We start from the raw sequence: 20,147 nt of genomic DNA on the forward strand, positions 1-20,147 counted from the left end.
GAGAGAGAGAGAGAGAGAGATACTTTGCATCAATTGTCTTTGATTGTTGAGTTGATGATTCTGTTTTCTTGGCAGAAGGAGGGGGTGTTGATTTTGCTGATTTATTTTTCTTGTTTAACCCTTTCAACTCAGTGATATAAAACATATACAAATTGTCCTCCTGGATTAGGTCGAATACACCTTAATCCAACATTTCATTTCTCAATACTGGATGCTTCTCTGCACTTATAGGCATGAAACAGACATGCCACAGTCCTTTGTATATGCTATCTGGAAGCTCTTTGCCCCAACTTTTTTCAAAACTAATAAGCATATGATAGCCTTACCTCCACAAATCCTCTTTTAAAGCCGCACAGATTAATGGCTATCATCATATTTTACTGTGGTGAATTGGTGGAGAATTCCTCAGGGTGCAATCTGTTGTGAAATAAAGGTATTGTTGGATTGCAAGGAGAAGGGAGCATTGATAAAAGCTGTCTCTGTCCTCCCTTCTCGTTCACCAGAGAAAAGCATTGCTGGGTCAAAAGTCTTTCCCATTAACAAAAGACCCTTTCTTTTTGTGGGTTGCACTTTTAGCACCTTTACCTGGGATTAATTCTTACATAACCCATAGTTTATTCTTGTACTAAGGACATATTTTTACCTCATAAGATAATAAGCCTGATTGTTTTGCTTTTCCAAGCAAAGTTTTTGTTTATTCAAATTATAATTTTTGAATTGCTTTAATTATCAGTGAGGGATTTGGAATAAATATTTCTATCTGTAGTTCAATTTCCTGATAGAAAAATACTGACTTAATTTATCCAGTAATGAATCTGTTCTATTAAAATATGACCATTAAGCTTAAATCATATAACTATTTTTCTTTATGGTAAAGAAGTAATGCTGATCAGGGAAACAGTCCCTCTCCTTTTTTCCCTGTAAATATGTTGCTGTGCCTGTCTTTCTGGAACAACATTTCCCCCCCCCCCCCAAGGTCTGCATGGCCCCAGTTCTGCTGTGTTTAGGAAAGCCTTAAGACGGGACTCTTCTCGAAAACACTGGGCTTAGACAGTGCCTGAACTTAATAGCACATAGCAGGCTTTGAATGTGTTTTCCTTGGTGTGGTGGTTTTACTTCTATAATGTTTTAGTGTTTTGTTTTTTGATGTTTTTAACCCTCTTGTAAGCCACCCAGAATCTCTTGGAGAGTAGGCAGCCTTAGGAAGTAAGTAAATAATAATAATTTATTTACTATATTGCTTTCCATGCCAAAGCATCTTGAAGCAATTTTCAGTATGATTAGAAGTAAAATGCATAATAAACCCTACTTAAAAACAATATAAAACAACCATCAAGTAAAATCTAAAGGAGAGAGGGGAATTATAGAGTATTCTTATATTACAACAAACTTTCAAAAGAATGTTTTCATTGTGAATGTCATAAATCTCCCCCATAGGTATGTTTATCATAGTTCCAAATGGATGGTAGCTGGAAATGCTGACTCACCTGTGCCTGCCCGTGTGTATATTCATCCAGATTCACCTGCCTCAGGAGAGACTTGGATGCGGCAAGTGATTAGCTTTGACAAACTCAAGCTTACAAACAATGAACTGGATGACCAGGGTCATGTGAGTTTTTTTTCTATATTTGTTTTTCAACAACATTAACATAAGGTAACCACTCTTAAAAATAAATTAATAAATCTTTGGACTTAATGTTAACAAAAATTTATTGATTTAGCAAAGTTTATGTCAGCTTTGTTAATGAATGTTTTCATATTTTGCCACATCAGTGAATTAGTAATAGTTTCCATCAGATGTTCCTTTGGGACCTTTGGACAGAAACAAAAATGAGCATATGAAAAATATCAAAACTGAAAGTACAGAACAAACAGTATACTTTGCCTTTCTCTCTGTAGTTGTTGGATTTTTTTTTAAATAAGTGAAAAACATAGACTATAAATTCTTAAAATAAGTGTTCTCAACATATAGGAACCATAGATACACTAAGAAAATGTATCTCATGATTTGATAATTTTTACAAAAATCCCATGAGCTTTATACTATACTCAAAAGGAACAACATGAGAGCTGTATTCACTCTGATAATGATTTATTACCTACCTTACACAACAAGACCTTTTCACAGCTGAAGCTCATTATATCTGCAAAACTGAAGGGAATTGTATAGTTTAACTATTGTGTTTGAAAGCTCTAAATTGTTTAGTTATGGTACTAGCTCATTTGCTAATATATGCTATATGCTATAGATATATTTCCATTTTCAAACAGGAAAAAAGAAATACACACTAGTATCTTTAAACATGATTAAAATACATCTCATGTTATATTATAACAATAACATAAAAATAGTTTTAAGTTGAGTATTTTTTGATAATTTTCATAAATTCAGAAATAGGTCGCTACTTGGATTTAGAAAAATAGACTGCATTTTGGAGGTACATAAGGGCCTTTTTAAAAATACAGAATACAATCTTTTTTTTTTGTATATTATCCTTTTTATTTATTTATTTATTTATTTATTTGATTTATATGCCGCCCTTCTCCGGAAACTCAGGGCAGCTTACAATGTGCTCAGCAATAGCCTTCATCCTTTTTGTATATTTATACAAAGTCAGCTTATTGCCCCCACAACTGGGTCCTCAATTTACCTACCTTAGAAAGGATGGAAGGCTGAGTCAACCTTGAGCCTTGGCGAGATTCGAACCTGCAGTAATTGCAGGCAGCTGATCTTAATAACCAGCTTAATAACAGGGTGCCTTAGACCACTGTACTACCAAGGCTCTATCCTAAATCTACTTTAGCTTGCAATTCTAGGTGAAATATGGTTTAGATTCAATATTACATTGAATAGTTTAAATTGCATTTAAATTTTCTAGTTTGCTTAATAATTATCTAATCGGGAAAATCTTTACATAATTCTGGAAAATCTCTTATGAAACGTTGATATTCATTATGTTCATATTATGATTGTGTCTTGTTTTTCCTCCTTTTATTATTGACAGATTATCTGTATCTTCATTATTTATTATTATTATTATTAATTCAACTTATATACCGCCCTTCTCCCCAGGGGGACTCAGGGCGGTGGACAGCCAAACTTAAAACACATATAGTACAAAAGTTAAGAAAAGACTAAAATAAATTAAATCATCGGCATTTCCAATTTAAAATCCCAAATCTGCAAAATCGAAAAATTCCCAATTTAAAACCCAGAATCAATAAAATCAAAAATTTAAAAAACCCCATTAAAACCATTTAAGCTAGGCCGGCTTGTTGGAATAAATAAGTCTTCAGGGCCTTTCGGAAAGCGTGGAAGTCTGGGATCAGTCGTACTCCAGGAGGTAGCTCATTCCACCTCATTCTCCCCCTGGGGGCCGCCAGCCGACATTGCTTGGCCGACAGCAGCCTGAGGAGGCCCTCTCTGTGCGAGCGTACTGGCCGGTGGGAGGTTATCGGTAGCAGCAGGCGGTCTCGCAGGTATCCCAGCCCTATGCCATGGAGCGCTTTAAAGGTGTTAGGTAAATTTAATTGTGGCTGAAAATTGGCCCTACTAACTTTTAATTCTTTTGTAAATGATCTTTTAGATAGCAATGCATCTTTGTAAGACAGTGAAAATCAAATCATTTTTAAGGTAGTTTATTCCTAGATTAAGAAGTATGATTCTGTGAGACCCTCAAAGGAATCAAGAGAATCAAATAAAAAAGGGGTAAAGAGCAGTAATAGAAATTCCAATCATTTTGGGAAGACTGTTGGATTTCCGTGTCTAATTTGAACAAGAGTAGAGAGAGTGACTTCGAATTTTAATTTCTTTTTTAGAAGAAAGCTGTGGTCTTATCAAACACTACTTTATTATAGTCAGTTTAAATTATTCAGAAGCAGCTCAAACCTCTATGAGATAGATAACTCATGAATGGTACAGAAAGCAAATTTTCTATACCTTCTAAATCTTCTATATGGATTTACTTAAATCCTCTCTGAATTAAAACTGTATAAACTTAGCTATTTATTATTCATGTTGTAGTTTAGAGTTAAATAATAAAATATTTTATACCTTGTTATTCTATGGATTTAGTGCCAAAATACTTCAATACAAAATGTTCAGATTTGTCAGGGAAACAAAATTGTTTGATAAATACATTCTTACCATTTGTACTTTGAATGTCTGTAATCATGCTGTGGAAATTTAAGTGTATCGATATTGAAAGATTCTGACCGTTTTTAATACTTACATAATTCTCAATTTGAAAATATAAAAAATAGTAAATTTTTTACTATTCCAAAATATGTGAAATTAAAAATAGTTCAGATTAGATTGTTTATTCAACTACTTACATTTTCCATTTGCATCAATTTCATCTTGATGAAATTTTGATATTTTCAAGAGATATTTCCTAGTATTGGGAATTAGAACATTTTGCACTGTCTTGCATAGATATTTTTGCAGAGGTCAAATAATTTATTTCTTTATATTTGGAATTCCTGTTGATTGAGTTTAGTAAAAAATAATAATACTTACAAAACAATCTAATCCTATCAACTATAATAGCATCATAGGATAGGTTTAGAAAATGTAGCATAATACCGCATTTTAAAATCCTTGTATACCCATACACTATTTTATTTCTTTTATCTAGAGTAAAATGCCAGTAGAACAGAATTTTGAACTGAATTTATTTCACATTCATATCAGCTGAAAATTATTTGTAATATCAACAATTTTTCCTAAAATGTTCTCCCAATGGCATTTCTAAAGATTTTTTTCCTCATAATTTTATAACTTCCATAAAATAAAAACCTGAAACATTCTTAATATAATGCATATTCATAGTTGAACTAATGGAAGTTAAAGGGGTAAATATTAGAGTAAATATTTTTATTCTTATTACTAAGCCAAAGGATACTGTTGTTGTTGTTTTTTTGTTTTCATAATACTGATAACACTATTTTCTTCTCTCAAATATACAAATAAACAAATAAATTCAAGTTTGCCTTTATCTCCTGCTTTAATTTCTTTGTTAATTATCTTAAGATTTATTATATTCTTCCACCAACATAAAAACAATTTTACTGGTATTAAAAATCTGGCTTGTTTATTCACTGTAATGTAAACAATTAACATGCTAACTACTAAAATAATGGTGCCTGTTCTTGAAATATTTTTCTGCATTCTGTTTGTTTCTTTAATAGTTCCCAAATTTTAACTCTAATCTTAAGGGGGGGGGTAGCCTGTTTCGGTCATGGTTATGAAATTATAATTGAAAGGATAAAAGAGGCACTGATTTAAAAAACAAAAACAGATAAAAATACCAACCTACTAGTATATATTTAAATTATGCCCTTTCTTCACTTGCATTTATGATCAGCACAATAATGCTCTGGCAATCTCAGTGTTTCTCCTTCACCATAACCCACATTTTAATCAGACTTACCTTTGCCTTTCAGAAAATTAACCAGTTGTTCCTGCTGTATCTCTGAAACTATTACTGTGCTTCCCACTCTCAGACATTTTAGGGGAGACATTTTCATGTGACCAATTCTGCCTTGATGCATCATTGACAAATTCCAGGCAGAAGTTTGGACAATTCATAACATTGCCTCTTCATACCAATTAGTATCTCAGAAGACAAGATGTTAACTAGAGGCAGGACCAGGGGTGAAATGCTCCCGGTTCGGACTGGATTGCCCGATCCGGTAGCGATGGAGGCGGGTGGTTTGGAGAACCGGTAGCAAAAATCCCCGCCCCGTCCCCCGCCCCCCATGCCCAGCTGAGCCGCACAATCATCAGAGGCTTTTTTTTAACTTTTAAAAGCATTTTTTCTACAACTTCGGCCAAAAAAATGCTTTTAAAAGTAAAAAAAAAAAAAAAAAGCCTCTGATGATCGTGCGGCTCGTCAAAGGCATTTAAAATAAAAAAACTCTTGTTTTCTTTTAAATGCTATGACGATCCCAGCTGAGTTCCCTGATCAGGGAACTCAACTGGGATCGTCAGAGCATTTAAAAGAAAAGGATTTTTTTCTTTTAAATGCTATGACGATCCCAGTTGAGTTCCCTGATGAGGGAACTCAGCTTGGATCCTCAGAGCCTTTTGAAAACATTTTTTTTACAAGTTAGCCGAAGAGGTTGTAGAAAAAATGGTTTTAAAAGTAAAAAAAATAAATAAATTGGCCATGCCCACCCAGTCACATTACCCCCCAAGCCATGCCCACAGAACTGGTAGTAACAAATTTTAGATTTCACCCCTGGCCAGGACTACATCTTGTTGTCCAAGTAAACTAGGGTGCTGGCAAATTAAGAGCTGGTTTGTTCTAAAGACCACTAGTGTAAATCTTCAGTCCAACACATAATTAGGCAACTTGATGGCCTCCAGTTGAAAACATTTGAAAACAAATATTAATTTTCAATGGCATGAATTGTCTTAAAATGTTTGTATACATGTACTGTTTCAATGGATCTAAATATGAAATAATTACTAGTATTGATCTTGCAGATTTGCATATTTAGAAATTGCAGAGCAAGGGTAAAATTATGTCTAGGATAAAAAGATTAAAATAGAATGCTATTAGACAAAACCAAAAAGTCCTCTAATGTAATATTCTATTCCCCATAATCCCCAGTTGAGATGTTTACCTCTACACTGTTTCGGCTACAGTAGAGATGATAGATGAGTGTTCTGTAGTTAATCGTTTATAACTGAATACGTTTTATAGAAACCTAATAAGTAATATTTATGATCCAGACTTAGCTGTAATCCTGATTTAATTCCTTGGAGTAAATCTAATTGAACTTCGTATTGCATAGTGCTGAATAATACTTTTTGAATAAACGCTTTTTTTTTACAATGAAGGTAATGCCTGCTAACAAACAAAAATTATGACAATAAAAATTAGAAGCAGGGATACAAATACAGATTGCAAGTATAGTTTTCAAAAATCTCTTGAAAGCTATAAAATTTTGCTCCAAAAATACCAACATATTGATTATTTTATTTTTGCAGAAAGGCTAGTAATTCCAGCAATTCATTTATTATTATCTGTACAGACCCACTGTCCTGAAATTCTAAACCTGTGGAGGAGGACAGATATAGCACAATGATATGGCTTTCGTTGTCATGGATATGTTGATTAAATCTGGTTTCTGGTTATGTTGGGTGTTTTACAAATACCGATACTTAAGGACTGCTTGCTTTAAAAAAAATTTAGTGTCCTTTGGGATCTTTTATCAGTCTATTTTCTTATCTTGCTTTACAGTATTTAGATCACTAAAAATTGCACTTTAGTTGGACTTTTTAATCTTTGTGTTATCTTTTGAAGATACAACAAAATCATAATGCCTATTTATACCAATTTCTTCCTCTATCTGTATACATTTGTGTTTCATCTGCAGCACTTCTAAGCATGATCAAACAATAAAAGAGTTTCAAGAATCTACAAACAGGGGAAAGGGAAAGCAGTAAGTTTGAAATATAATTAGTATTCAAGCTAGAGTATAGTATTAAAAATAAAAAAAAATACTCTTAGGCTTTTCATGGTGAACTTTAAGAAAAATTATTTCACAGTCACAATTTTTTTTATCTCAGTCACATTCAGGAATATACGCATCCAGGAAAATATATTGAATTGAAATGAGAGATACTTATTTCTAATCTTAAATATTATTCTAATCCTGAGTGACTTTCTGTAATTGTAACAGACCATTTACTGGCATGCCCAGTATTTTTTAGCAAAAGAAAGAAACATAATAACTCAGTTTATTAATTTCATCCAGAAGGCTTTGACATGAAAGTAAATTCAAAGTCTAAGCCCTATTAGTTTTGTTGAAGCTTGTATCCAAGGAATTGCCTTCATGAAAATGAAGGGAGAATTTCTACAGCAATTTTTACTTTTTAGTTTTTTTTCCTTGGAAATAATAGTCCACTATACATTGGCCTCTCGTTCTTAAAGGGAAGATTATATCTTTACTTCTAATTTCTCCAACCAGTCCCAGAATTCTCTTGTACTGAGAAGAAATCATTCATCAAGGTTGCATTATCTGAAGACATTTTGTCAAGTCAAAATCTTTGGCCAGTTATTTCTGTAAGACAACTAGTGGTGATATTTTTTGCAGAATTCCATTGGCAAATGAGTAACAAAAAATAATTCCTTATTGTGCGAAAGAGTCTCTAGATGGAAAAATAAATAAATAATTTTCCATATGGATAGTGCCAAAAGCATTCACACTCACTCATTCACTCTACTCTCTCACACACAAAGAAGTGTATTAACATTTTCAGACTTATGGAGTGATTTCTTCTTCAGTGTGATTTTACCAAAGCAGTACAAAGTATTCAAAATATCTAGAATACTTTTGAAATGTTTGCTTCAGCAGAATGATTGTTGATATCTTGTTCTGATAAAAATGCAGATGTTGGGGAAAGTACTTGGTGGAAACTTATCTAAGCATATTTGGTGTGCATCTGATAAAACTGTCAAAAATCAGAGTTCAGTGTAATGGAAGTTTACGTATGTGGAATTTTGCTTATCCAAAAGACTGTCACTTTCCCAAGTGTGGAATGATTTCACTTAAAAGTGTCCTAATGATAGCCAAGACTTTTATTTTTTTCAAACATAAAATCCTTCCATTTTTGGGCACAGTAAGTTTTTATGAAATTTGGCGTTCAATAGTGTATCATAAAATGGGAACCAAGGAATGATGACATACAGTGCTGAATTTAATATTTTGTGGCTAATAATGAAACACGAAATTAAAAATTGTATTCATTTTAAATCGATAGACTGTTGGCTGATAGCCATGAAACTTCAAAACAAAACAACTTCCAAAAGTAATACATTTGTGATTTGAAACAAATTCAGATCCATCCTAAAACTCACGTAATATTTTCTCCAGAAATCTTTCAAAATTATGGTTTATATTATGAAAACATTCCCATGTTCATTCTAGAGGTTTCACATGAACAATTTTGAATTTGGGAAGCCATAAAAAGAAATGACATTTCAAAGATGTAATACACTTTGCACAGTCTGATGGACAGTGTGTTTTACAACTCCTTTTCAGAGATATTTTTCTTCTGAGGGAGATGGGTCGTTAAAAACACACACAGACAAACAAACAAACATTGTTAACTAGTGTGTTAATGATGAATCTACATATGTAGTTATATGAATAGTGGCTATTATAATTTTTTACAACAGTTTTTCCCAACTCAATAGTCTATAGTATTTTGTACCTGAACTCCAATAATTCTTAAACATGGACTGGGAATTATGAATGCTGAGATTGAACACTTCTGTAACATTAGATGGAGAAATTGCTGCATTGTGAAGGAAACATAATATAGAAAGGCCAGCTCAGGGCTTTAGTATTTGTTTAAAAAACTTGCTACCTGGATGAATACATTGAGATTCTATGAATGACCTAGGAAACAGAATGAACAAGTAGGAATAGAAGAACAATCGGCACATACTCTTTGAATACTGGCAAGGAAGACTGGATTCAATACAATTGAAGGGTCGGTAGGAATTAGTTTCATGACCAGTCATGACTAGATTGTTTGAAACATTAGTCAGGAGTATTTGTATGCAGAATTATTATTTGAAATTAGGATTTTCTTTGCAGAATTGCCTGTAGGCATCCTTCTATTTTGGTTTGTGTAGGTAAATACTCTATCTTTTGGAGTTTTGTGAACATCATTTGTACTATTTTTGGACTGATGACTGTAGTGTATAGCATAGCAGTGACATATCTTTGATTCTGATTAAAGTCTAAGATTTCCTTTGCTGTGGTGTAAGTTATGCTATCCTAATGCAAAGAGTTTTAGAATGACAAAGTTTACTATCATATCCTTATAAAGTAATAAGATTTTTTTTAAAAAAATATTATGTTTATACTGTATATTAAATAAAAGATTAAATTGCAAACTGGGTATATTCGGTAGCTGATGAATACATAATTTCTTCATGATTCAGCGAACAGAAAATTCAAGTGTATTTCTGAAATCTTTAGTCTAACCTGAACAGAATCAGCTTCAGTCCAACAACTCATTTTTAAAATCTTTGATAATTGCTTCTGATATCTTAAAAAGTATCTTCCAAAGTCATTCTATTGAACTAAAGCTGGGTAGTTTTGAGATTCAGCGGTGTATATTTGCTTTAGTCAGAATAAAGCAAGACAAGCAATTCATATTATTATATTTAAAATATTTATGTAGAAGATACAGGAAGAAAATTAGAACGCTTTTCTTTCTCTTTTTCAATATAGATAATTCTTCATTCTATGCACAAATACCAGCCACGTGTCCATGTCATTCGAAAAGACTGTGGAGATGATCTCTCCCCAGTCAAACCCATTCCTTCTGGTGATGGAGTGAAGGCATTCACTTTTCCCGAAACTGTTTTCACTACTGTCACAGCATACCAGAACCAACAGGTAACTTTTGTTTTATTTTGTTTTAATGCTGATGGCTTACTAGGATGGACATTAAAGTCTATCAAAAGTCAAACAAAAGAAATACTGGCAAGCAGCAAAAAACTATATTATAGGTTTACAATAAAACCAGTGCTGACCTACCGTGTTTCCCTGAAAATAAGACCCTGTCTTATATTTTTTTGAAACCTGAAATAAATGCTTGGCCTTACTGCCATGCGCTTAAAAGCCCGATTGGGCTTATTATCAGGGGATGTCTTATTTTGGGGGAAACGGTACATAATAATGAATTCATATTCTGATCTATTTTGAAGGGCTGATAAAAAGAGAAGATTGAAAACTATACAGAATAAACATAATACTGCCTCCTTAAAGGCTGCTGGCACCTGTCCATTTCCCAAAAAAAGCATTAATCACTTCTTGAATCAATTCTTTACCCCTCTCCTGACTACCTGAAGGAGGTAGATGGGAAACATATCCAACCTGCTAGTAATAGAAATTATGCCACAGAAGTTCTTATCATCTTGTACATTCTTTCACAGCCAGGTGTGAGCCATCATGCACAGAACTGTTGGATAATATCTGCAGGTACTATAAGAATTAGGGAGATGCAAATGCTTTGTTGTCCTTTGCACAACCCTTTTAACCTGGACATGGCTAGGTTTGATTTACACAATAGAACAATGTGCTTTTCAACATAATATTAGATGTTAATTATTTAAAATAACTGGCTGAAATGTCAGAAGGCTGCAGTTAATTCTCTTTGTTGACAAAAGTAGATGCCAAGGGCATTATCTACCTACCAATGCATCTCTGTAGAGTCCAAAGAAGCAGAATGGAAGGAAAGCTATTGGGTAGAAAAATCAATTCAATCCAAATGAGATTTGCTTCTGGTGTTTAGATTTTTTTTTCCATGATTTTTTACAGGAATTAAATTTCCATCTGACTGTACAATTAGTTTCATCGAACAAATAATAACTTGATATATTTAATATACAGTGGTTTTTTGGCGTGTGTTTCCCAAATATGCTTGTATTGTTATTTCATGGTAGTAATTCAATTTTTATGTAGACTTTCAGTGTGTGATTTTAAAAATTCATCAATATTAAGATTATTGGTTTTAAAGTCCTACATTTTATATGTCTGTACATTTTCTACATATTATCTTTACAGATCACCAGACTCAAGATTGATAGAAATCCTTTTGCAAAAGGATTTAGAGATTCAGGGCGCAACAGGTAAATGTTTTGACATTTATTGTAAAACTATAACTTATTTATGAAAATGCATAAGTATTTGGAGCAAAAGTAACATATCTAAGTTGTGTGTCATTTGGGAATTGAAATTTGGTATAGATTGATAAAGTTGGAAGAAGCCATTAAGGCCAACTCCTTGCTTGGTTTATAAATCAGTTTAAAGCATTTCGTATGTGCTTGAAACTATGCAATGAAATGAAGCCTGTCTATTTCACTAGTTGTTTCATTTGTTGTCTCATTTTGGAATTGTCTTGTTGAGAAGTTTTTTTTTCCAATATTCCATTGGAATCTGCCTTTCTGTCAGTTGTGTCCCTTTTGTCCTGTATTCTGAAACAATACAAAACAATCCTTTATTGTCTCCTATATGATAGTCTTTTAGATATTTGGAGAGTAGTCTTATATCCCCACTCAATTTGTTTAATATTTAATATGTAAATCTTCAGCTATAGAGCTTAAATTTCTACTTTCTAGGTCAGATTTATTGCCCCTTTCTGAATATATTTTGCTTTCTTTGAAACTCCTATAATTCTTCTTTTGGGATGCTTAGCAAAATCCATTTAGTGAAAAAAAATCCCTTTTTCTTTACTCATATTATTTACAGACATGTAAAAATCAGGAGATTTGTATCTGGGAAGTATACTGTGTATGACAGACAATCTTATGAAGTAAAATAGGCTTTATTAAAAATACAATTTTTGGGACAGACTTTGGAAAAGAATGTTACAAAAATCTTTACCCCAGGAGGTAAAACATATTTTCTCCCTTACTTAGAAAAAATATGATAGGTTTTAGTTAATAAAATTGGCCATTTGGACATATAAATTATGATGGTGATAACAATCATAGTAATCTTCAAAAGCATCTTGTATACAATTATGTAAATTATCATGTTGGCTTCACTTCTTCAGGAGATGGGCTTTTATCTGTACTTTAGCGAAAAATGAAAAACCTATTACCGAAAGTATAAAAAATTAAGGCTATTTTTAAAATTCACATATCATACTGTTTCATAATTCTTTCCTACAGTGTTTTGGGGATCAGTCTGGCACCACTATCTTAGAGAAGCAATGTCGTGAGAGAATACTGGTTGTTTCAAATTGCTAAGCTAAATTGCAATTCTGGTTTGTGTCTCCAAAGAAAGCGAATTCCATAAGTTAATTATGTATTCTACAAAAGAAGTACTTTTCTTTTCTCTCCAGACTCTATTGCCAATCAATTTAATTGGTTGGCTTCAAGTTCTAGTGGTATGAAACAAACTAAAAAATGTATTTTTCTGCATATCACTTATCATTTTGTAAACTGCTACCCCATATTTTTTATAACTTAAAAGGACCTAGCTATTTTAGTATTTTCTCAGAGATAATTTTGATTGCAATTTTCTATACCTTTCCAATATGTGATTTTTTTTTTTTTGTTCTATGAGATGAACAGAGTAATGAAATCATAATTATATGTAGGCTTAAGTGTTATGTCTTTGGTAGGAATATATAGTTTAAGAGAAAATATATCTGTATCTCAGGAATATGCTCGTAATTGTTATCATGCAAGTCCATCGCAAAATAGAATCCCTGCCTCACTTACTTGTATGACTGTGTTATTCTATTGAGTTGCATACATTTAAGCAGTAAATTTTTAAAGCAAATTAATATTTCAACAATTGCAGAAACAGTTCATACTGAAAATCAATAGTTGGGAGGCATTTAATGTATTTTTAGTTTTTAAAATGTTTTCTTTAGTAGCAGCCACATAGAGAAAAACCAACATCCTTTATCTTTAGAATTCTTTATGGGTCACAAGCAAGATTACCGGAAATGACTTTGAGGTCCAAAGAACCAAAACTTGGTTGCTATCTTGGTATTAATATTCTGGTGGATATGATTATTATAATAGGAACATTATACTACAAATATATGAATAATCAAGAAAATAAGTTCTCATATAACATTAGACTGTGTATGAAATTCTTCAAGCCTGAATAAGACTTCAAAGTTGATAATGTTATTTGTTTAGTAGATGACACAGCTTTCTCCAAGTCCTTGCTGGGTAAGATGTTCTGCCAAATCATCATGGTTTAAAATAGAGATATACAACACATGGTCTCCCAGCAAACTCGCAACATGGCCACTGGTGACAAATAATTGGCATTACAGTATAGTTCCACAACATTTGGAAGGTGTGATTTGTACATCCCTGTTTTAATATAAGCTTTAACTTTTAAAACAAACAAACTAAAACAATTGATTTAAAGCATTGGTACAGAACGACAAATCATGAATTTAAAAAAATAAAATTGGCTCATGGTTTCTTCCTACCGTACAAAAGAATTGCTCGAGTTCAAAGTTCAAACCTTTGCTTGAGCTTGCAGAAGCTCACACATTTTAACATTTTTTTAAAAAAATATGCTTAAAAGGTTGACAGAAGTGTAATGATACATATATCATTAACAAAATCGTGTAACTGCAAAATTAATTATGAAGACAATAAAAAGAAAGGAAAAATATTAAATCCCTGGAAAGTTATAAACAAAACTTTAAAAAAAATCTAATATTGCTTGAAAGCCTTAGTCCCCATTTTTCAGGATGAGATAGGACATTCTGGGAAATCCTAATTCGGATGTTTACAAAAATATACAATCCTTTGCTGTCTAATAGCATATACATTTCTCCCCGGGAGTCATATAATAATACTTTTAGCTATACTCAAGCTCTAAAATCTACAATTTGGGCATTTTGGAGAGAAGAAGAATGCATCATCACATGCAGCAGTCAGTCCAGGATCATGTTCATAAATCTACAGATAATAGTGCAATATGCAACAGTAAAAGAATAAAATGTAACCATGAGTTACATTCCATATCCTGAGTTGCATCTCCAACAACATTTGTAACCCGCTTTTATTCCGTATTAGCTGCAGTGCACTTCAGCTTTATCTGTGAATCATGCTTAGTGAAATTATACCATGCTGAAAATATGAACAGCTTTTAGGTAATTCAACTCACAAAATATTCTTGTTGTGTTGTCTAGGATGGGACTGGAAGCTTTAGTAGAATCTTATGCATTCTGGAGACCTTCACTGAGAACACTTACATTTGAAGATATACCTGGGATTGCAAAACAAGGTAACTATTGTTTATGGATTGAATTATGCTAAATATAATATGTGTGTTGTTTTCTTCATTTAGGTAATAAATTTTGTCTATTTAAATATTTGGCTATAAAATCTTGTGTTTGTTTTAAAAGTTAGACTGATAAACTCAACCCATTTTTCTATTAATAACTGAAAATCAGACAAATCTAATAAAAATATATTAGAGAATTTCAGCAAGGGCTACTAAGGAACAAATAATTATTATTAAATATATAGTACCCCATTTTGTCAGATACTGAAAAAGATGAAAAAATACAGCCCATACCACATACAAAAGTGATCTGAGAGCAATCAGAAGTTTCCTTCATTGCAATTATTTAAGAATCAGACTTTTCCTTGCTATCAGACCTCCTGAAGATTCTCTAGCCAAAAAAAAAAAAAGTACTTAACTGTCATCCACCAGATTGAATATCCCGATACATTTACTGGTTAGAAAAGCAGTAACTTTTTTCTTCTAACACAATTTCTTACAAATATTTAGATTCATTTCTTCCAGAAGTTCCTGAAATTAAGAGTACGAGCAATAAAACTTAAGAGTTGATTCAGTTTATGCAGAATAACATGAAACTGTTGTGTGTAGGAAATATTTGTGAAGCAGTTCTGAAGCTAAAACCCAATTTTAAAGTTGATGAAGTCCTGTACTGATTCCATAGGAAAAGAGAAAAACTTTTGGTATCATATTATGGCATAGGTCACCAGTCCAGATTCAGAATTAACAAGAAAAACATGTTCTGCATAATTGGTTTTAAATGTTTTATGTGATTTGTATAGTTAATATATAACAGCTAGCCAGAAGTAGATGTGGGCAGATCTTGCTTGTAATTATAACAACTTATAATTACAATAATAATAACAGTTGCCACATCAATTACCATTAAATCATTAAAATTCCTTCCCTCCCATCCACATTTGCTACATTAAAAAAAGGAATACATTTTCTGACATTACCAACTGCATTCTAGCTTTTGCCCAGGACTTCTCTACTTCTTTTTTCTGTCCCTTCTCCTTACAGTATGCTCTTCAACATATCACTACAAACTATACCATGCATATTATAAATCACCCACAGTGATTGTATAGTAACAGATTCTAACCTGGGTTCTCTCAATCTTTGACCTAAGATTGAGGAAGATTTTTTTGTGCAAGCTACACACCTAGCTGTTCAACTACAGTAGTGCATGCCTTTCCACAGGAGGCAAATGTTTGATCCACTAAAGATAAATAATAGGTGTTCTATAAATACATAGTAATTATAGTAGTGTGAAGACTTCAGCTAATATAAACACAAGTCCAACTGCTCGCTGTATTTAGCACGAGGTAGGCAGCTCAACCTTCCTTCTAATTAAATGATCCAATATGAATGTTGTATTTATTTAATTCCCAACTCTCATCTTCTAGATTTTTGTTTTATTTATTTCTTAAATTTCTACACCGCCCATATTGTTTATAGAGTTCAGGTCATGGCATTGCAATGCATGTTTACCCGCATTGCAATGCATGTTTACCCGCAGCGCGGGTAGTGATGGGAGCAACATGGCGCTCCCATGTAACACTGCTCCTGCGCGAGCTGCACTGGCTCCCGGTGGTCTTCCGGGTGCGCTTCAAGGTGTTGGTTATCACCTTTAAAGCGCTCCATGGCATAGGGCCTAGCTATCTCCGAGACCGCCTGCTGCTACCGATGACCTCCCATCGACCCGTGCGCTCCCACAGAGAGGGCCTCCTCAGGTGCCATCAGCCAAACAATGTAGGCTGGTGGCCCCCAGGGGGAGGGCCTTCTCTGTGGGGGCTCCCACCCTCTGGAATCAGTTGCCCCCGGAGATAAGAAGAATCCATGACCTCAATGCCTTCCGTCGTTCCCTGAAAACCTATCTTTTTCAGCAAGCCGGGTTGGCTTAGAAGAAATTTTTAAATTCTTTTAATTAGTTTGTGATTCTTAACTTTCGGGCCAAAATTTATATATATTTTTAAATGTTTTAATATTTGTATTCTATGTTTTTTATCTTGGCTGTACACCGCCCTGAGTCCTCAGGGAGAAGGGCGGTATATAAATTGGAAATTAAATTAAATTAAATTAAATTACTTCTTCTCCTTTCTGCTTATAATGCCTTTCAAAGATTATTCTGTAAAATACATGGAGTGGTACAACAGGAAATTAATACCCATGATAAATAAAATTTTGAGCTGTAATATATAACATAAATAAAATTCTTTATTTAGAACAGTCTTTAACTAAGAATCTCAAACAATTATTTACTTTTTAATATAACCTATAACCTGATGTAAAATGGCAAAAGCTGAGGAGTATAAAAGGGGCAGCAGAAGTCTTCCCTCTCCGTTCTGCCCTGTCATTACTTCCTGTTGAAGGAAGAGTTACATTCTTGCATTTAATGTTGGCTTGCTGTCCTCAGATATGGCAGTAGATGCTATCTTGCACTCTTGAAGTCATTGAACCACTAGTCTGTTCATTTTTTATCACAATAGCAACAAAAAAAGCCATTTTTGTGCTAACCTGGTATAATCTTAGTTTGGCCACTTTAGGGCAAAATGCAACAGTAATAGTTAAATGCCTTTCTGTAATATTCCGACATTTCCTTTCAGGAAACACTGGTTCTTCCAGTTTGCTCCAGGGATCTGCCAATGGGGTACCATCTACTCATCCACATCTCCTTCCTGGGTCACCTTGTTCTTCTCCTGCTTTTCACCTCACTCCCAATACTAGCCAGTTCTGCAGCCTTGCTTCAGCTGACTATACAGCCTGTGCTCGCTCAGGTCTAACCCTTAACAGGTACAGTACTTCCTTGACTGAAACCTACAACAGGCTTGCAAATCAAACCAGCGAGACCTTTGCAACCCCAGCAACTCCCTCTTATGTTGGCGTATCAAATGGCTCAGCAGTGAATATGCCTGTGGCAGGTAGTGACGGTGATGCATTCAGTTGTCCGCAGGCAGGATTATCAATGCAAATTTCAGGGATGTCGCCACAACTCCAGTACATTATACCTCCTCCATCTGGCAATGCCTTTCCAGCAAATCAGACCCATCCGAACTCTTACAACACTTTCAGGCTGCATAGTCCTTGTGCTCTGTATGGATACAACTTCTCCACCTCCCCCAAACTGGCTGCAAGTCCTGAGAAAATTGTTTCTTCCCAAGGAACTTTCTTGGGGTCATCACCAAGTGGAACCATGACTGATCGACAGATGTTGCCCCCTGTAGAAGGAGTGCACTTACTTAGCAGTGGGGGGCAGCAAAATTTCTTTGACTCTAGGACCCTAGGAAGCTTAACACTGTCATCATCTCAAGTATCTGCACATATGGTTTGATAAATACTTCTAAATAAAAGTACAGTGCATTTCTTTTTACAATGTACCCTCCCCCCTTTTTTTGGAATAATGACAATGGAATAAGGTGATTAATATGACTTGTAAGGTAATTGTATGAATAACAACAAAGGAAATTAGATTGAATCTTTTTATTTGCTTGTGGGCAAACATTTGGACAGATTCTGGCATCTGAGTTAATCTGATTTAGTTATCAGAATAGTGCATTTAGTTTCTGAGTAGCATGCACTTCATTTTATAACACGTTTGGCCATATGCAACAAATTAAGCAGGACTTCCTCCAACACTCTTTCCCACGTTTTTCCTTCTTTAAGGAACAAAACAACACTCAACTCTGATGTAGATGAAACAAAAAAAACTTCACCATGTATATGTTGTACTTGTGTATTATATGTTTGTGTACAAACTATTCTGAATACAGTGAGCCAGTGCCATAATGTGTACATTACTTCTCTGTTGTAAGAGAGATAACCAACATGTGTGCCTTCATTAGACTTAATGTAGACATCTAGCTGCATCATGCTTTCAAACAAAGAGACAGGATCATTTTCTTTCTCAGCTTTTATGATGTACCAGTTGATTCTGTGCTGTGCTCTTGTCCTTATGATGCATTGCTAACATAGGACTATTTGCTGGCTTTGCATCAAATTGCAGATGTAGTGGTGACAAGATAAATTATAGAGTGAAAAGGGCAATATGTAATGTTTTGTACAAAATAAATTTAAAGGAGACTTATTCCATGTGAACAGAGTATAAAGATTTTCTATATAGATTTTCTATTTGTTAATTATTGAACCCAGTACTACAAACACAGCAAGGCAAGACTTCTAAACTTTTCTATCTCTTGTTGAGGATAATGTTTCAAGATGATAAAGCAGTGGATATATTTTGCAAAAAAAATTGCTCACATACTTTTCTCCCAGTATAAGTGATTAGACTTGAATGCTAACTTCTTTTGAATTTACCAAAACCAAAACATGGTGTTTAGTAATTGTTGACCATCTGAACTTTATTCCAGTTACAACATCTTGCGCTGATTTAATAAGCTGTTTCCAAATTTTGACTGGGATATTAAAATCAACTATAATACAAAAAGCTGCACACCTCAGTAGATTTGGTAGTTCCTAAAAATTATGTACATGACCTTTGAAATTACAATATTGTGAAGCAAAGTAACTGCAATATGTCCATTTTTTCACCATTGTTATGGCTAACAGTTCTTCCATTCACCAATCTGTCAACATTTTTATATTAAGAGCATGTCCTAGAGATTTAATTCCAAAAACATTCTTCAGAAAGTGTAAGTGGCATGTAGTAAATGTATATTTCAGCAGCTATTTAAAGTATCTGTATCTTTTTCTAAGACCATACAGTTGCTATCTGATCCCAGGAAGAGATGTAGTTCCTTTAAATTGTTGCAGACAGGCTTAGTTCGTGCCCCTATGTGTTCGGAAGCACTTTTTGAAATTAAATTTAAAATTTTGCCCAGCACTAATCTTTCTTCTTCAGTGTGCAAATTCTTAAGACTTTTATCCCAAAATATAAATTTGTTGGATTAAATTAGATTGCATTGTATAAACACACTTTGTTTTATTTTTTTCTGAAATATTTATTTGAATGATTATAATTGTTAATAAAATAAAAGACCAGAGTACAGATATTCCAAAAAGCAATCCTTACAATTTTGGAGAAAATCAAGGGAAAATTCAAAAGTATTATGCTATTTGTTTACCAGTATACTATACACGGATCAAGGAGACCTGATCTGGGCCAATAGGTACAATGACTGGCCATTTGTATCAGCTCTCCAATATTTCAGATTGTATTTATAAGCAAAATAAAGGCTCTTTGTCTTAGTTATCAATCTTGCTAAGTCCTTTCTGCAGCTGTTATTCTGGTTTTGCTTCTTTACTTTGAATCTAAATTCCAAACTCGGACTAAAGTAATTTGAATTCTCATGATACAGTCCTGAGGTTCAGGT

General features: G+C 33.6%; 1 protein-coding gene across 1 annotated transcript in view; it reads left to right on the plus strand.

Annotated features, from left to right (window-relative positions):
• Positions 1-19,390, plus strand: part of TBX18 (T-box transcription factor 18) — a 29,654-nt gene extending 10,264 nt beyond the window's left edge. Inside the window, exons 4-8 of the mRNA XM_070954209.1 lie at positions 1,438-1,609; positions 10,258-10,425; positions 11,596-11,660; positions 14,702-14,796; positions 17,424-19,390. Of these exons, the coding sequence (XP_070810310.1) occupies positions 1,438-1,609; positions 10,258-10,425; positions 11,596-11,660; positions 14,702-14,796; positions 17,424-18,148 (1,225 nt within the window). The 3' untranslated portion in view covers positions 18,149-19,390. The remainder of the gene's footprint in view (positions 1-1,437; positions 1,610-10,257; positions 10,426-11,595; positions 11,661-14,701; positions 14,797-17,423) is intronic.
• The last annotated feature ends 757 nt before the right edge of the window (positions 19,391-20,147 follow it).

This window comes from Pituophis catenifer, unplaced genomic scaffold (genome assembly GCF_029215685.1).
Source record: "Pituophis catenifer annectens isolate HBS135680 unplaced genomic scaffold, rPitCat1.0.hap2 SCAF_1, whole genome shotgun sequence".
In the NCBI taxonomy this organism is placed as follows: domain Eukaryota; kingdom Metazoa; phylum Chordata; class Lepidosauria; order Squamata; family Colubridae; genus Pituophis; species Pituophis catenifer.